The sequence below is a fragment of the Phacochoerus africanus genome, chromosome 6 (assembly GCF_016906955.1).
Source record: "Phacochoerus africanus isolate WHEZ1 chromosome 6, ROS_Pafr_v1, whole genome shotgun sequence".
In the NCBI taxonomy this organism is placed as follows: Eukaryota; Metazoa; Chordata; class Mammalia; order Artiodactyla; family Suidae; genus Phacochoerus; species Phacochoerus africanus.
The window spans coordinates 79,884,597-79,903,004 of record NC_062549.1 but is presented as its reverse complement, the minus strand read 5'-3'; the positions used below and the strand labels follow the sequence as shown (position 1 = coordinate 79,903,004).

General features: G+C 43.8%; 1 protein-coding gene across 1 annotated transcript in view; it reads left to right on the top strand.

Annotated features, from left to right (window-relative positions):
- Positions 1–18,166, top strand: part of UBE2V2 (ubiquitin conjugating enzyme E2 V2) — a 30,860-nt gene extending 12,694 nt beyond the window's left edge. Inside the window, exons 2-4 of the mRNA XM_047783943.1 lie at positions 2,331–2,479; positions 7,830–7,955; positions 17,274–18,166. Coding sequence (XP_047639899.1) covers positions 2,331–2,479; positions 7,830–7,955; positions 17,274–17,420 — 422 coding nt within the window. The 3' untranslated portion in view covers positions 17,421–18,166. The remainder of the gene's footprint in view (positions 1–2,330; positions 2,480–7,829; positions 7,956–17,273) is intronic.
- The last annotated feature ends 242 nt before the right edge of the window (positions 18,167–18,408 follow it).

Sequence of the window (18,408 nt, the reverse complement as noted above, 5' to 3'; positions counted from 1 at the left end):
GTAGAGACTCCAGCCCAGGGTAACTGTTCCGGGGCCAGCCTTCAGAGAGCTTTAGCTCTCACCAGAGGTAGCTGGGGATGAATAGAAGTGTTTTGTAACTTAACATGAGCACTAAAATCATATTCAACATTCAGTTTAACCTTACTGTGTTGACTTTTCACGGTGAGCCTGTGAGGTAGAAACTGCTGTGGTCTCTTCTCACATTTATGGATGAGAAAACAGTGCTGGGCCCCCTGTCTGGAAGGCGGCAGCACTGGGAGCTAGCTGTGGGCAGTCTGATCCCTGGCCTGTGCACAGGGTGCTGCCTGGGTGGCTTGCTATGTGACTTCATGGTTAAGAGAGTGACCTCAGTGAAGAGACTGGGTTTTAATACCGGATCTGCCACTTAGGACTGTGTGACCTTGGGTTGGTCACTCAGCTTCTTCAAACTTCGGTTTCCTCAACTGTAAAATGAGTGCTTTTGGGATCAAATGGGATAATTTATTTAAAATAGCACACTAGGCAAATGGTTATTAATAATTATTATACACTAAGCAAATGGTTTTTAGTAATTATTGTAGTTGTGATAACGACTTAGGGCCAAAAAATTTAGCATATGGAAATTCCCAGGCTAGGAGTCAAATCAGAGCTGCAGCTGCCAGCCTACACCACAGCCATAGCAATGCAGGATCCAAGCCCCATCTGCAACGTACACCACAGCTCACGGCAATGCCGGATCCCCAACCCACTGAGTGAGGTCAGGGATCAAACCTGAATCCTCCTAGATATTAGTTGGGTTCGTTAACACTGAGCCACAGTGGGAACTCTAGTAATGACTACTCTTGTTTTTGTGGTTATAACAGCTTCGTGTTTCTGTGGCCCAAGGTTTTCCAGTTTTTTATGAAGCACAACACATAAAGTGGCTAGTGTGTGTTTGGTTTATTTGTTTGTTTGTTTGTTTTGCCTTTTCTACGGCTGCTCCGTGGCATATGGAGGTTCCCAGGCTAGGGGTCTAATCGGAACTGTAGCTGCTAGCCTTTGCCAGAGCCACAGCAATGCAGGATCCGAGCCGCGTCTGCAACCTACACCACAGCTCACGGCAACTATGGATCCTTACCCCACCGAGCAAGGCCAGGGATTGAACCCGCAACCTCATGGTTCCTAGTTGGGTTTGTTAATCACTGAACCACGATGGGAACTCCATGGCTAGTGTTTTTAAGTTATGGCACTTAGTGGCTTTTCATTATATGTTCAAAAGGATTACTCCGAATTGATAACCGAAAGAGATGTCTTAGTTTCAGGAAAAGAGAAAAGCTATACAAAATGACAGTTGCTTTAAAAGAGATGTCCCCTTTTCCTGCCTGGTACCTGTGTGTGTGCTTGGATTGGCAGGAGAGGGAGAAGTGCTCCAGAGTCAGAGAGGAGGTTCTGGGGTTTCAAGACTTGTGCAGTGGGGTGGAGGATGTCTCTTGCTAGGTGCTGTTGAGAACCAGAGGGCTGCAGGGTCCATGCTTTGGAGAGGTCAGGCCAGTAAAGTCTGGGACAGGTTGTGATAAAGCCCAGGAATCTTGGTTGGTTCCAGGGGTTGGAGATCAGAGTGGTGGCAAAGACCAGGGTCAGTGAGACCCTGAAAGGCGGGGATCTCTAGGTAGAGAGGAAGATTCTGTGTTAAGATTTTAGAAATAGAGCTAAAGGGTTCAGAATGCCGGGTTGTGAAAACGTCGTGGGGTTGGGCCAGGAGGTGAAAGGCATGTCTTCCACCAGGAGGTTAGGTCTTCCAGGAAATGGGCTCTTCAGTCTTGTACCTGCTGACGGGGGAGGCAGGCCCTTGTGGTCAGTAGGCATGTCTGCAGGAAGGAGCCCGTGGGGGGCCCAGGGTGGGGTCTGCATTCTAGCAGGGTCCCTCTAGTACACTTTTACAGATGGAACATAGCTGTATTCTTTAAAGGTCATTGGAGAGCATATGTTAATGAAATGAAGCTTTTTTGAACTTTCTGGTCCTGCCCATTTATTTGATGCAGCATTCTTGACTAGGAACAGAACCTCCGTTATGAAAAATAATCACTTAGAATGATTCCCTTAGGGTGATTTATGTCCGTATAAAACGGAATGATTAGGAGTTGAGGTACTGGTTTTGTACTGCTGTCAATGTTTGGTACATGCTTTCTCTAGTGTTTACATTTTGAAAGGTTTTTAGATTCAGCATTTTCTGGGACAGAATGCTTTTTAAAGGGAATTTTGTCTTTTGGGTAATAATTTATAAAGGTTAATTCGGGAAAAGCTGAATTTGAATATGTGTAGTCCTTATAATTATGAGCTTTTTACATTTACATTGACATTCTTTTGTATAGGAGTTAAAGTTCCTCGTAATTTTCGCTTGTTGGAAGAACTTGAAGAAGGACAAAAAGGAGTAGGCGATGGTACGGTTAGCTGGGGCCTTGAAGATGACGAAGACATGACACTTACAAGGTGGACAGGCATGATTATTGGGCCACCAAGGGTCAGTGCTGTAAATTACATACTTTTTCTGTTAATATTTATTGTCACTTTAGAGTAAGCATTTTATTTTATAATACTGATATCAAAATAAATGATTATGATAATTTCTAACTGAAACAGTCCCTCACTTTTTATTTATTTTGTATGCATTTATTGACGCTTGATTTTCTGGAGGATTGGGGGGAAAGACTGATAAGATTGTTGCTGTCAAAATATTTGCAGTTCAGTAGAGGAGAAGAAATGAGTACAAATGACAGATTCTGAACATTCAGAATCTGGCAGAGAAAGTTCACTGCGGGACTTTAGACTATGTTTCTTCTAGCTGGAATGATTGAGAAAGGCTGTGGAGAGTGGAGGAAGTTGCCTTTGGAATGAGCCTTAAAGGACTGACTGGTAGGATTTCAGAAGGTGGTGATGGGGCTGGAGAACATTCCAGATAGAGAGGAGAAAAGATGAGGAATTGGAGGGGCGTGCGGGAAGAGCAAGCAGTGTATCTCGGTGTAACGTGTGACTAACCCACTGTGTGTTTTACCGGGTTTCTAAACTGGTTGTATTAAGTGCATATCGATCTTGGCCAGTGACGGTTGACTCACCATGTACGTGTCCCAGGCCTCAATATCTTCATCCATTAAATAGGTAGAAAAGGCTGATTCTTGAATGTTTTCTAGTTTCGTTGGCAACAGGCCCTATTGTGTTTTATTCTTGGGTCTTTCTCAAGTTTCTGACTTTTTATTTTTACTCAAAATTATGTTCAGATTGGGAATTTTTTTTCTACATTGCATTCTTTCCTCAAAGGCCTCATGTGCTGCACACCCTGCAGTGAGTCTTTGAAATATGTATTGTTTGCTTTTTGACTTGTTGGAAAAAAAAATATAAATTCGAAGTTTAAGTCTTTGGTTTGTGTGTTTGCTACCTGTGATGGGAGCTTTTCAACTGTTTTGCTGTTGTGTAGAGTTTGTATTTCCTTCTGATTTTTACAAAAGAAAAATGATCCGGTAATTAGCAGTGTTAACTTTAGAGAATGAATGAATGTGTGTTTTGTATTTTCTGCTATTCCTTTGCAAAATTTGTGTTCTAAATAATAAATTCCCTTTTCCCCCCACTGCTCTGATTTTTCTGTAAGACATGAAGAAGGAAATGTTTATAGACTTCTTGATGCTTTATAAGTTTATAATTATTTGTAGTGAAAACCTTGACTTTTCACTGCCTGTGAACAGTATCACCATGGCCTATTTGGTAAAAATAAGTATTTTTAACTTAACATTTTTATATAATGAATAGCTTGAAGATTGGATAGTCTGAGCTGGGTGAAGTGTAAATTTGAAACTATTTAGCTTTGGTTTTTCTCCAGTTACTACCTCTAATGGACTTTTAAGAGTGTTTTGGAGCTTGTGTATAAGACCCTCAGTGATCTAGTGGTCTGTCCCATACCTAGTATCCCTTACCCAGTTGGGGTCACCAGCAAGACCCCCAGGCTAGCTGTCTTCCTGGTGTCATTGAGCCTCAGGAACCTCCTGGGTCCAGGCTGTACCCAGTGGGAGCCAGGGCTGTTGTAGGGTAGGATAGGGGTGAGATAAGTCTGCTTGCAGGGAGCCCAGAGATAGGGTGTGGCTGACTGCCTTTCTGTGGTGGTGAGAGGTCGTCCTAGGTCGCTTCCCTCCCTTTGGGGCAGGAGGAAGCGGGAGGGTTCACCCTGAGAGGCAACGTCCCTCCAGGCCCACCCTCCCTCACTGAGGCCTGTGGGGCTGGGTGCAGGTGACTGGCCCCAGCGCTCACTCAGCTGCCTTGGAGTAAAACCTGCAGGGGCTGGCATCTCAGTCGTTTCTTCTTTGGAAGGTGCCAGATTGAGAACAGTTTTGTCCCCAGCTTCAGATGTCTGTGTCCAGTTAGGATAATAGAATTCCTACCTTGGAGTTACCATCATGGCTCAGTGGTTAACAAACCCGACTAGTAACCATGAGGTTGCAGGTTCGATCCCTGGTCTCGCTCATTGGGTTAAGGATCTGGGGTTGCTGTGGCTGTGGTGTAGGCCAGCAGCTACATCTCTGAGTAGACCCCCTAGCCTGGAACCTCCATATGCTATGGGTGCAGCTCCATAAAAAATAAAATAAAAATATATGAAACTTTAGAGGTCCTCTTTGCCAACGTGGCTCGGATACTGAGTTGCTGCGGCTGTGGTGTAGGCCGGCAGCTGCAGCTTTGATTAGGCCCCTAGCCTGGGAACCTCCATATGCCCTGAGTCCGGCCCTAAAAAGACAAAAAGACCAAAAAAAAAAAAAAGAGAGGTCTGATTAGCATATAGTAACGTGCATAATAAGTCTGACCAAGAATTCTGACAAAAGCACCTTGTCTCCTACACTCCTGTCAGGGTAGAGAACATTTCTGTCACCCCAGACCTTCCTCCACCTATTGTAGAAAGAACAAGTTGTGGATACCTTATTGTATACAAATAAGTGAAATCATGCAGTTGTGTGCTTAGAGGTCTGCTTTTTTTTGACCTCACATAATATCTCAGATTCAGCTATTTCCCATAGTGTTTTTTTTCCTTTTTTTTTTTTTTTTTTTTTGCTGTGCCCGTCGCATGTGGAAATTCCTTGGCCATGGATTGAACCCACACCACAGCAGCAACCCAAGCCAGTGCAGTGACACCACCACCAGATCCTTCACTGCTGTACCACAGGAGAAATCCCAGTGTGCTTCTTTTTATTACTGAGTAGTATTTCATCGTATGCATATGCCATCGTGTGTTTATCAGTACTCTTTGGCTATTACAAATAAAGCTGCTTTGAGGAGTTCTCTTGTGGTGCAGCGGGTTAAGGATCTGGCAGTGTCATTGCAGTGGCTCAGGTCACTTGTGAGGTGCAGGTTTGATCCCTGGCCTGGGAACTGTGACGTGGCTTGTGATGGGTGTGGCCAAAAAACCCCACTAAAGCTGCTATGATTCTAAGTCTTTGACCGTAGGTTTGTTTTCATATCTCTTGGATAAAATGTCTAGGAATGGAATTGCTGCACAGTAGGGGAGGTGTATGCTTATTTATTTTATCAGAAAATGCCATATTGTTTCCAAAATGGTTATACCATTCTCTACACAAGCAGAGTATGAGAGTTTTGGTTGTTTCCACGTACTTTGAGTATTTTTAACGTTATGGAATTTCTCAGGGATTATTGATTAATTTTTTGGTTATGGCATACAGTGGCTTGATGTGGGGTCTTAGTTCCCAGACCACCAGGGAGCTCCCTGCATACATTTAAAATTATGGTTGTTTAATACCTCAGCTTTGACCTCTGCTTGGGAGGACTCTTATTTAAGGGGGAGAAAGCTGGGCTCAGTTGGGATAAGTGAAATCTACACATAGTTGCTTTTTTCCCCAGGTTCATACAGGAGTCAACAGGTTTTAAATTTGTCGCTTTCATTTATTTTTGACTGTCTGGTTTTAATTGTATACTAATAAGTTTACCAAGTGAACAAAAGCCATAAGGATAAAGAAGAGTAAATCATAGGCGTGAAAGTAAGCACTAAAAAAAATGTAGAAGCATCAAGTCTGGTAGTTTTTAAATGGCTGTTGTATAAAATGATGATGTTCGACTTCTCAGGAAACTTGTTTTTGTTTGTTCGTTCGTTTGCTTTTGGCTGCACCATGGCACATTGACGCTCCCCAGCCAGGGCTTGAAACCAAACCACAGCAGGGACAATGCTGAATCCTTCTAGGCCACATGGGAACTCCAAGAAACCCTATTTTTAAATGATGTGGAAACATAAAAGTTGGCTGTTGTAACTCTGAATTTAGGTAATGGAATTTAATGAACCACAAAATTAATGAAGTAATAATGTAAATGTAACTAATGAGAGGCATAAATTAATTATTTTAGTGCTATACAATGGTATAATACAATGTTTTCCCTTTTGCTAGAAAGTACTGATTGCCTATTAGTGGGGTAACCATATAATTGATTGTTCAGCCAGACTCTTTTGAGAATGTAAAGAAACATTAGTAATAATTAACACAGGGGAGGAGTTCCCAACATGGCGCACAGCGGAAACAAATCCGACTAGGAACCATGAGGTTGTGGGTTCTATTCCTGGCCTTGCTTAGTGGGTTAAAGTATTGCCGTGAGCTGTGGTGTAGGTTGCAGACACACGGCTTAGATCCTGCATTGCTGTGGCATAGGCTGGCACCTCTAGCTCTGTTTTGACACCTACCCTGGAAACCTCCATATGGGTGGGTGCAGCCCTAAAAAGAAGCAGAATCAATCAAGCAGAAATATAAAAAAAAAGTTAACACGGGGAAAAGAGAATAAACAGAATTGTCCTGGACAAATGGGACCCTTTCTAGGGGTGTGACACAAGTCAAGTCAAGCCACAAAGTGAACTTTTTTTTTTTTATTTTTTACTTTTTAGGGCCGCACTTACGGCATATGGAAGTTCCCAGGCTAGGGGTCAAATCAGAGCTGTAGCTTCCGGCCTACCCCACAGCCCAGCAACTCGGGATCTGAGCTGTGTCTGAGACTTAGACTACAGCTCAGGGCAAGGCTGGATCCTTAATCCACTGAGTGAGGCCAGGGATTGAACCTGTGTCCTAAGGGATACTAGTTGGGTTCATAACTTATTGAACCACAGCAGGAACACCCTACAAAGTGAACTTTTTAGTAAAATCTGAATTTAAATGGTTTGTTTTTTCCTTTTAATTTGTTAAGGGTATTGTTTATACCACAAAAGCAAGTTCTGATCATTTTGATATTACTTTGTAGAATTAACTTAGTTTTTTTTTTTTTTTTTTGGTCATGCCTGTGGTATGCAGAAGTTCCTGGGCCAGGGATCGAACCTGTACCACTGCAATAACCAGAGCCACAACAGTGACAATGCTGGATCCCTAACCTGTTGAGCCACCAGGGGAAGCCTGGAATTATTTAATTTTATAAAATCTCTACTTTTAATATACTCATTGCATTTTCTTTTAACCATATAGATCAAATACATTTGTAAAAAAGTGGAGTTCCCATTGTGACTCAGTGGGTTACGAACCTATTATCCATGAGAATGTGGGTTCAATCCCTGACCTCACTCAGTGGGTTAAGGATCCCTCATTGCCATGAGCTGTGGTGTAGGTCACAGACAAGGCTCAGATCCCATGTTGTTGTGGCTGTGGTGTAGGCCTGCAGCTGCAGCTCCAATTTGATCCTTAGCCTGGGAACGTCCATATGCCACAAGTTTGACCCTAAAAAAGCAAAAAAAAAAAAAAAGTGTAAAAGTAAATTCTTGATCATATGCGTGGTAATATGAGGTGCATTTATATTGTACTTTTTCTCTTTATTAACACTTCAATATTACTGTTACTATGTTTGCTTTCCAGACAAATTATGAAAACAGAATATATAGCCTGAAAATAGAATGCGGACCTAAATACCCAGAAGCTCCTCCATCAGTTAGATTTGTAACCAAAATTAATATGAATGGAATAAATAATTCCAGTGGAATGGTAAGTTAAAGTAGTCATTTTCATTATTCTCATATAACCCTATAAATATATAGTCAGGAGTAAGTTAAAACAGAAAAAAGCCCTTTGTTTATTGAACGTGTGAAGCAGTTTATGTTGTTTTTCTCTTATGAACAGACCTGTCCCTTAGGACCTTGTGTTATGATACAGATGTGATGGTCACCCTTCCTGGGGTTTTATTTGTTTCTTCACTGGTCATATTTTTACTATTCAGTAGGTTGACTCCTTACTCAGTGAAAAGATGGTCATTATTTCTCTTTGAATGTTATTTTTCTTTAGGGTTAAGGTACGTTTGGTGAGATTACAAGGCTGACTATTCATGAAGAGGAAGCTTTTCTTGGAGGAACAAGTGTGTCTGGATGGGAACAGATGGTCACGGTTGAGTGTGGTTGTCTGTTTAAAGCAGATAAATCAAAATGACAGGCTCCGCCTGACTCACTCAAGTTAGTGGATGTAGCTGGGTTTCCCTACGAGTCCTGGTTCCTGCTCAGGATCTGCCCTTTGAGAGTACCTGTAGGGGTAGGACTCATGATGGGAAGCAGGATGTCACTCCAGTACGGAGTCACCATTACGTTAGCTTCTGCGTGCGCCCTCTTCCAGCCCCTGTGTTCCTGTCTCCAGCAACAGCAATTAATGTCTTGGACATTCGTTTATGTTCTTTCAGTCTCACCCCATGTGTCCCATGTGTGCATTTAACCTCCCCTTCTCTCCTCCGTCATCCACTGTCCATCCCAAACCATGAGGGCTACTTCACATTCCAGGCTCCCATATCTGCAGTGCCCCTGCAGTGCTCAAGCCCTAGCTCCCCTTATCCCGAGTATTTACTTAATGTGCTCAGTCCCCTGCATAGAAGCGTGTTTCTGGCAACAAACCCAGCCCTGGGCACAGCCAGCCCTACAGCCCCAGCCCCAGTCTCGGGGTGCAGGCCCACAGCTGGGCCCCAGGTAGGCTGGCTCCTCCTTGCTGGGTCCACTGGACACAAGCAGGACGCTGGCTGGAGGAAGGTCATTGGGTTTCCCGGCCCTGGGCCTGCCAGCCCTTGCTGCCAGTCTGCCCTTCCTGTGACTTACAGGGCATCCACCCTCTGACCTTTACTGTGCAGTATGCTGAATGCATTCAGGTTTCACTGAACCATCATATTTTGTTTGTGCTTTTTGTTTTTCTACATTTCTTCTTTCTTGCCTGCTTTTGAAATGGCAGTTCTCAGTTTTCATTGTTTCTGGTCTTTCAGTCATTATTCTGGAAATTACACAGTGCTATTTCTATATCAAGTAACATTAGAGTTGATGGAAGTGGGATTATGAAACATTTTGAATTTACAGAAAGGATACTGTTTAGGGAATTTTTTTTTTTTTTGTCTTTTTGCCATTTCTTGGGCTGCTCCCGCGGCATATGGAGGTTCCCAGGCTAGGGGTCTAATTGGAGCTGTAGCTGCCAGCCTACGCCAGAGCCACAGCAACGCAGGATCCGAGCCACACCTTCGACCTACACCACAGCACATGGCAACGCTGGATCCTTAACCCACTGAGCAAGGCCAGGGATCGAACCTGAAACCTCATGGTTCCTAGTCGGATTCATTAACCACTGCGCCACGACAGGAACTCTGGGAATTTCTTTTATGACATATGACTTTGCCTTTATGAAGAGGATACTTTTGTTAAATTCTTCTACCAGGACTAGCTGCTCGTCTCAGTTGCTGGTTTGTTTTCATATCATAGACTGCAAATTAAATAATTCAAGCTGGGTTCTGTGTTGTTGTGGGAACTAGGAAATTCAGGGTTAAATTTCACGCCCACCTCTAAGGCGTTCATCTGATCTCGTGGGCTTCCTGTCCATTTTGGACGTTTACCTCCTGTGCCTCTCTTTCTCTACCCCTTGTCATTGTCCTGTTAGTGTTTGTTGAAAGTGTAACCTGAGTCAGTCTTACTTTTCTCCTTACGGGGGGGTCCCAGGGGAATGTTGGCCATTATCGATTGTCTGCACCCTGCACGGCCGCTGTAGTTTTACCTTCTCACCCCTCCACGCTTTATGAAGCCAGCAGCTGGAGGAACCTGGGGCAGAAGCTGTGTCCTAGCGCTCCTATGCGTTATGTCCCATAAGGGCCTAGCCCCCTTTGCTCACCCTCTGCCTGCACTCTAGGGGCTCATGAGCACGCTGCCCGAACACCTCTCCTTTGGCCTCAGGACCTTTGCACTTTTTGTTCACCATGTGGGAACCCCCCACCCCCACCCTGGGCTGATCCTTAGAGCTTTCACTTCTCAGTGTAAATGTTCCTCTCTCAGAGAAGTCTTTCCTGATCCCCAGTCTGAATCCTGTACCTTTGTTATTCTGTTACAGTCACTCTTCTTTCCTATGTAGCACTTACTGTAAATTGATTATTTTTCTATTTCTGGTGTTTTTAAAAGAATTATTTCTAACATACAGGCAAGTTTTAGAGAGTGATATAACCGACATCCTCCATAGACCTATCTCAAATCTTTCTTTTTTTTTGGCCATACAGAAGGCATGTGGAAGTTCCTGGGCCAGGGATAGAACCTGAGCCTCTGCAGCACCCAGGCTGCTGCAGTGACAACACCAGATCCTTGACCTGCTGTGCCACAGGAGAAATCCACGTTCCTCAAATCTTAACACTTTTGTCTTATTTGTAACAGATTTTTTTTTTTTTTTTCCTGGAGGGGGTGGGAGAAGACTGCATTCTAAATAGTTAACTCTGCTGGTGCCTTTCCCAAGTTCCCTTTCCTCCTCCCTCAGAGACAGTCGCATCGCAGATGTGGTGTTTATCATTTCCATGCATGATTGTGCTTTTACTGTGCATGTTTGCATACACCTCTGCGGCGTGTCACTTTTGTGTGGACTCACGGCAGTGAATTTCGAACTTCATCCATACTCGTGCAGATTAGATTGTTCCTTTCTGTTGTTTAATTTTCCATTTTTCTCTTGCTGGGCCTTTAGGTTGTTTTCAGTTTGTACTGAAAAGATTGCTGCAGTGAACACTCTTTTTTTGTTTTGTTTTTTAGGGCCAGACCCTGAAATTCCCAGGGTAGGGGTCAAATCAGAGCTACACCTGCCGGCCTATGCCACAGCAACGCCAGGTCCGAGCCGTGTCTGCAGCCTACACCACAGCTCACGGCAGTGCCAGATCCCCAACCCACTGAGTGAGGCCAGAGATGGAACCTGCATCATGGATACTAGTCAGATTCATTACCGCTGAGCCACTGGGAACTCCCAGTGAAGACTCTTACACAAGTATTCTTATACCCTGGAGCATTGGTTTACAGCTAAGTGGTTATTCCTTGTGGGCAGTTAGCACTGCCTGGTTTACTGGGCTTTACTCCATGAGGCCTACTCTTTGGAGGCCAGTGCCTTATCATGGACTCATAAGATGCAGATTTGTTCTGACAGGATTTTTCTTTTCCTTCTTTCTCCCTCTTCATCCCTTCCCGCCACTCTGTTGGTATTTCACAGGATTTGCAGTTACTTGGTTTACTATCATTTAACTTTACAGCGTGGAAGTATTTCTGCTTTGGAAATAGCGTGTGTGTGTCGGGATGGGAGGGTGGAGGGTGGTGTCATGGCAAATATAGGTTCCCAGGCCAGGAATCAAATCCAGGCTGCATCTGCAACCCACACTACAGCTGCATCAATGCTGGATCCTCAGTTCACTGCACGAGACTGGGGATTGAACCCACACTGCCTCAGAGACAGTGCTGGGTTCTTTTTCTTTTTTTTTCTCTCTGGAAGTTCCTGGGCCAGGGGTTGAATCACAGCTGCAGCTGCAAGCCTACACCACAGCCATGGCAACACCGGATCCAAGCTGTATCTGTGACTCACATCTCACAGCAACGCAGGATCCTTAATCCACTAAGTGAGGCCAGGGGTCGAACCTGCTTCCTCATAAATACTATGTTGGTTGGGTTCTTAACCTGCTGAGCCACAGCAGGAACTCTGGGATCAGTATTTGTATAAGTACAATGAAAATGAATTACTAGGAAGATGAAAAGGAGAAAATCCAAGCTTAGGTTTTTAAGGTAAAAGTTTCTCTGTTAAATTGATGTGTTTATCTTGTGATGGGCCAGTAAAAGGTCCAGGCCTGGAGCTCTTCCGTGGCAAGTTCTTTGAGTGGCACTGCTCTAGGGCATTCACTGAGGTGGGGCCCAGGGTGGGGTAGGTGGCCTGGTCTTCAGCTTGCAGATTTGCCTATTGTAGATGGAATCATACAATATGTGTTCTTTCACCTGACATATTTCCAAGGTTGATCCATGTAGTAGCATCAGTACTTCCTTTTATTGCTATAAATAATTCCATTACATGGATAGATCACAGTTTGTTAATTCATTCATCACATTATGGGTTTGCGGGTTTTCTCCGCTGTTGGCTGTTGTGAGGAATGCTGCTGTGAACATTTGTCTGCAGGGTTTCCTGTGAGCAAATATTTTCCCTTCTTGGGTTCATACCTACGAGTGGAATTGCTGGGTCATATGGTTACTCTTTGTTAGCTTTTAAGGAGCTGCTAGACTGTTTTTCAGAAAGGACTTTCTGCTCTCCCTTTCTGCCAGCAGTGATGAGGGTTCTAGCCTCTGCACATCCTTGCCAGCTCGTGTCTTTCTGACTCCAGCCACTCTAGTGGGTGTGAAGTGATGCTCCGTTGGTGTTTGATTTGCACTCCCCGGGTTAGGCTGATAACATTGAGTACCTTTTTACGTCTTTACCCCCCCCCCCCCCGCCCCTTTTTTCCATCTTTGGCGAACTGTCTATTCAGATCCTTCTGAGACAACAGGATTTATTGTTTTTCTGGCCCTGTGGGCAGGACTGTGGGTGCAGCTGAGCCTGTGGCTAGGGGTCTCTCACAGGCTTCAGTCGGCATGCCAGCCTGTGCCGGGGTCTCTTCTGAATGTCCAGCTGAGGATCCAGCCTAACTCACTTGCTTGTTGGCAGCTGTCAGTTCTTAGGTTTTGTTTTGTCTTATTTCTTTTTTGGCTGCCCCATGGCATATGGAGTTCCTGGGCCAGGGATCAGATCTGACCATAGCAGCTGCAGCAACACTGGATCCTCAACTCACCAGGCTGGGCATTGAACCCGCATCCCAGTGCTGCCGAGATGCCACTGGTCCCGGTGTACTGTTGCAGGAGCTCCTCGTAGCCGATTTTTGGACTGAGGGCTTCAGTTTCTCATACACTGTTGCCCAGGGGGCACCTTTGGTTCCTTGTGGTATAGGCCTTTCTACAGAGCAGCTCCCAGCTCGGCAGCTGGTTTCCATCTGCAAAGCAGGTGAGAGAGAGCAAATAAGAGCCAGATGGAAGGTGGAGTGTTTTTGTGACTTAATACCAGGCGCGATAGCCCAGTACCGTGTCCTTGGAAACAGTTGCTAGGTGTGGCCCATGGTCGAGGAAGGGCACACGTAGGTAGGCATGTGTGTTGGGTTGAGGATCCAAAGACTGGAGCTGTTAGGAAAGCTGCTCTCAGCTTGGGCTGCTGTAGCAGAACCACCATAAACCAGGGCGGCTTAAATCCGTGAACTTAGTTCTCGCAGTTTGGGGGCTGGGCAGCCCAAGCTCTGGGTGCCTATGTGCTAGGGTTCTGGTGGACCTCCACCCTGGGTTGTAGGGCACTGACTTCCTGCTAAGTCCCTACAGGAAGACAAGCAAGCTCTGGTCTCTTCTTTTTTTTTTTTCTTTTTTGTCGTTTTTGCCTTTTCTAGGGCCGCTCCTGCGGCATATGGAGGTTCCCAGGCTAGGGTCTAATCGCAGCTGTAGCCACCGGCCTATGCCAGAGCCACAGCAATGAGGGATCCGAGCCGCGTCTGCAACCTACATCACAGCTCACGGCAACGCCGGATCGTTAACCCACTGAGCAAGGGTAGGGACTGAACCCACAACCTCATGGTTTCTAGTCGGATTCGTTAACCACTGTGGAACTCTGCTCTGGTCTCTTCTGATCCCTGTGTCCTCATCTGAACCTAACTAGTTCCCAGAGTCCTCAGCTCCCAGTGCTGCTCTGTGGGTGTTAGTGTTTGTGCATACACCTTTAGGGGACATGGACATGCAGTCTGTAACAGCTGCCTACCACCATGTGATGCGCACACAGTTTCATTAAGCACTTTGGCTTTTGTTATTGAGTTACAGAGTTCATTACTGAAAAAGAGCCCTTACTGAATATTTGATTTGCATGGATTTTCTTTCATCCTGTGGGTTGTCTTGTCTTTTTCCTTTTTTTCTTTATTTTTGGGGCCACACCTGTGGCACATGGAAGCTCCCAGACTAGGGGTTAAATTGGAGCTGTAGCTTCCAGCCTTCGCCACAGCAGCAATGGGTCTGAGTTGCATCTGTGACCTACATTGCAGCTCTCGGCAACGCTGGATCCTTTAACTGCTGTGCTATACAGGAACTCCCAAGTCTCTTTGTTTTCTTGATATTTTCAGCACAAAACTTAAACGTTTTTAAATATCCAGTTTCTCTCCTTTTTCTTTTGTTTGAAGTATTTAGGTGTTATATCTAAGAAATTACTGTCAAATCTGGGGTCTTACAGATTTAATTCTGTTTCCTTTTTAGAGGTTTATTGCTTTGGCTGTTAGTTTATGTCAGTGATCCATTTTAAGTTAATGTCTTCGTATGGTGTGAGTTAAGGGTCCAGCTTCATTCCTTTGCTCATGGATGTCCAGTCGTCCCAGCACTATTTGTTGAAGAGACTGTCTTTTCTCCATGGTTGGCACTCTGTTCAGATGTTTGACCGTATATGCATGGATTTACTTCTGGGCTCTCAGTCGTATTCCATTGATCTGTATGTCCATTCCTATGTATGCACCACCCTTCTTGATTACTGCAGCTTTGCAGTAAGCTTTGAAAGAACTTTGTTTTTTCATGTTGTTTTGGGTGTTCTGGATTCCTTGCATTTCCATATGAATTTTAGGATCATCTTGTCTGGTTCTGCAGGAAAAAAAGGCAGTTGAAATTTTGATAGGGATTGTGTGAATGCTATAGATCAATGTGCAGAGTATTGTCATCTTAACAACATGAAGTCTTCTGACCCATTTCCACGGAGGTCCATCCATTTATTTTGGGCTTTGATTTGTCAACAGTATTTTACAGTATTCAGCCTATATATCCTACACTTCTTTGAATCTATACCTATGTATTACATCGTTTCTTATCCTATCGTAAGTGGGTATTTTATTTTCAGCTCATTCATTGCAAGTATACAGACGAGGTTTTGTGTATGGACCCTGCATCCTGCAGCCTTGCTGTAGCTTAACACTCTAGTAGTATCTTCACTGGTCATGTCATCTGCATGTAGAGGCGGGTTTACATCTTTCTATTCAGTACCTCCTGTGTCATTTTCTTGCCTGATTACTGGTTAGAACCTCCAGCTCAGTGTTGATGGAATAGCAGTGTTGGCAGCCACAGCCTTGTCTTGTTCCTTATCTTAGAGGAAAGTGCTCCATCTTCCTCGTTGAGTGTGATGTTAGCTGTGTATTTGTTATAGATGCTCCTTATCGGGTTGATATACCTAATTTACCGAGTGTTTTTATCATGAAAGATTCTTCGGTTTTGTTAAGTGCTTTTTTGTGTCTGTTAAGATAATCATGGTTTTTGTTCTTTGTTCTCTTAATTATTACATTGATTTTTATTTTTTTATTTTTATTTTTTTATGGTCGCATGCACAGCATAGGGAAGTTCCCGTGCCAGGAATGAAATCTGAGCTATACCTGCGGCAACCCTAGATCCTTAACCTGCTGCACTACTGCAGGAACTCCTGATTGATTTTTATATATTGAACTAACCTTGCACTTTGGGATAAATTCCACTTGGTTACGGTGCATAATCAGATTTATTATATGTTACTCAAGACCAACTGTAGGTAAGAGTTTATGGCTTTCTCAGGTCTTTTGAGCCTGAGTACAGGCTCTTTTAGATTCACAGGCATTTGGAACATTTCAAAGCCCCTGTGGATGTCTCATTTGCCAGATTTTCCTGGGAAGTTTTTGATCACCTTCCTGCTTGCCCTCTCATGGCCTCCTCAGGCAGCAGAGGTGTTAAACAATTAAAAAAATTTTTTTTTTGGCCACTTCCACGCATGCAGAGATTCCCAGGCTAGGGATTGAACCTGCGGTGCAGCTGCAACCAGAGCCACAACAGTGACAAGCCGATCCCCAACTTGCTAAGCCACAGGGAATTCCCTCAAATTTTTAGTTTTTGTTGAAGTATAGTTGACTTAGAATATTATGTTGTTTCAGATGTACAACATAGTGATTCAGTATTTTTATAAATTATACCCCATTTAAAGTTATTACAAAATAACGGCTTTTTTCCTGTGCTGTACAACATATCCTTGCTGCTTATTTGTTTTCTCCATAGTAGTTGTTTCTCTGAGTTGTTAAACGATTGGCATTGGTTATTTTTGACAAATGCCAGGGTGGAGGTGTGTGGTCCTCAGTGAGTGAGTTCTGAAGTCAGACAAGGAGAAACCTTGTCTCTGGGGTTTTCCAGGGAACTGTCAGACTGGCCGAATGACAGCAGGTACTTGGGAGGGAGGTATTGCAGGCGCTCCGGCCCCACCTTCTCAGGTTCCCACCAGGGAGGACTCAGTACAGTTTGGAGTGTGCACTGGGAGAGATTGCAGGCTGAATTTGGGTTCAAAGCTCTTTCCTAGATCCTAGAGGAGGTTTGCTCAGACTTAGGGTGGTAGTATTGGAAATGGAGAGGAGCCGTCTGACCTTACCTCATGGAGAAGGAATTGTTACATATGTTTACAGTGTAGTTATGCCATTTATTTCTGAGGACCAAAGTGCCCTTGGTGTTTACAGAAAAGCACCACACAAAAAAGGACACAGGTGTGTAAGAAACACCTGTTAAAGAAGGAATGTTTTCCCTAAGTATTATACAAACTTGTTGTTTCATAATGTTGGCTTTTGTGAAAATACAGCCAGACTATGAATTTTTAAAAGTGCTTCTTATTAAAATATGTCTAGTGGAGTTCCCGTCGTGGCGCAGTGGTTAACGAATCCGACTAGGAACCATGAGGTTGCGGGTTCGGTCCCTGCCCTTGCTCAGTGGGTTAACGATCCGGCGTTGCCGTGAGCTGTGGTGTAGGTCGCAGACGTGGCTCGGATCCCGCGTTGCTGTGGCTCTGGCGTAGGCTGGCAGCTACATCTCCGATTCGACCCCTAGCCTGGGAACCTCCATATGCCGCGGGAGCGGCCCAAAGAAATAGCAAAAAGACAAAAAAAAAAAAATATGTCTAGTAAATTGGTGCCAAAGTACTTTGAACCTGGTAGTTAATTTTACTCTTTCTGCCCCTTTTCAGGTGGATGCACGGAGCATACCAGTGTTAGCAAAATGGCAAAATTCATATAGCATTAAAGTTGTACTTCAGGAGCTAAGACGTCTAATGATGTCCAAAGAAAATATGAAGCTGCCACAGCCACCAGAAGGACAAACATACAACAATTAATTTTAGTGGATCTGAAACTTGTCTTAAATCAACAACCTTCTATTCATGTTAATGTCTTGATCAAATATCACGATGCAAAATACCCACACATGAAGATAATTCCAGCTGGTGAACATGACCTGGACATTTGTAAGACTATATTTAATATATGTACACCCAGTATGTTTTCGGGTAGCAGGAGGAATATGCAGCACATTTTTCTTTCTTGCTAAGGCACTGTCATTTAAGCCTAACCTGGAGTACTCAAAACAGAGCTCAGGTTTACAAGTGAAAGCATGGCAAGAAGTGTCAGAGGGCTGTGGAAGCAGGTGTGTTTCTGAAAAGGAGAAAATCTCAAGAGGGAAGAACTGAAAGGGCGTGCTGTGTCCATCTTGCTTAGTGAAAGAGCTTCGGTTGAAATTGTCTAAAGTAGCAGGTACAATGAATATTGTCACAAAATGTGTTAATTTTTGAAGCGGTATGGGTGCTGACTACTAGTAGTATCAAAAATATGTTCAGGATTGTTTTGATACCTGTATTTATAATAAAAAATGTCGTGGGGGAAGTGGCTGAACTTCTGTTACAAGCTGTTCCTGTGTGTTCCATGTAACAGACGTGGTAAATATTTGTTTACAGTCTTTGTTGGACAAACCATGCATTTATGTTTAAGTGAAATCAACAAAAAGGAAATAGGTGTATGGATATGTGATTTTGAGATTAAAGTTAGTCTTAAATTGTAAATAAAATGTGGAACGTGTCCTCAGAAACTGTGCCATTTCTATTATATTGATGAAGTATGTATATGGTAATTTGCTGAGGTAGCAAAAGTTGGAAATATTGTAGCTTTTCATTTATACACACTGTTTATTATTTATCCTATGTTGTATATGTCTTGTGAGTTGAAATTTACAGAGTATTTCAGAGAACAGATTACTTAGTTTAATTTCTTGTTAGGAGGAGGAATGATGTTCTGAATTCGAATTCACCACAAATATATTTGAGTTCTAGC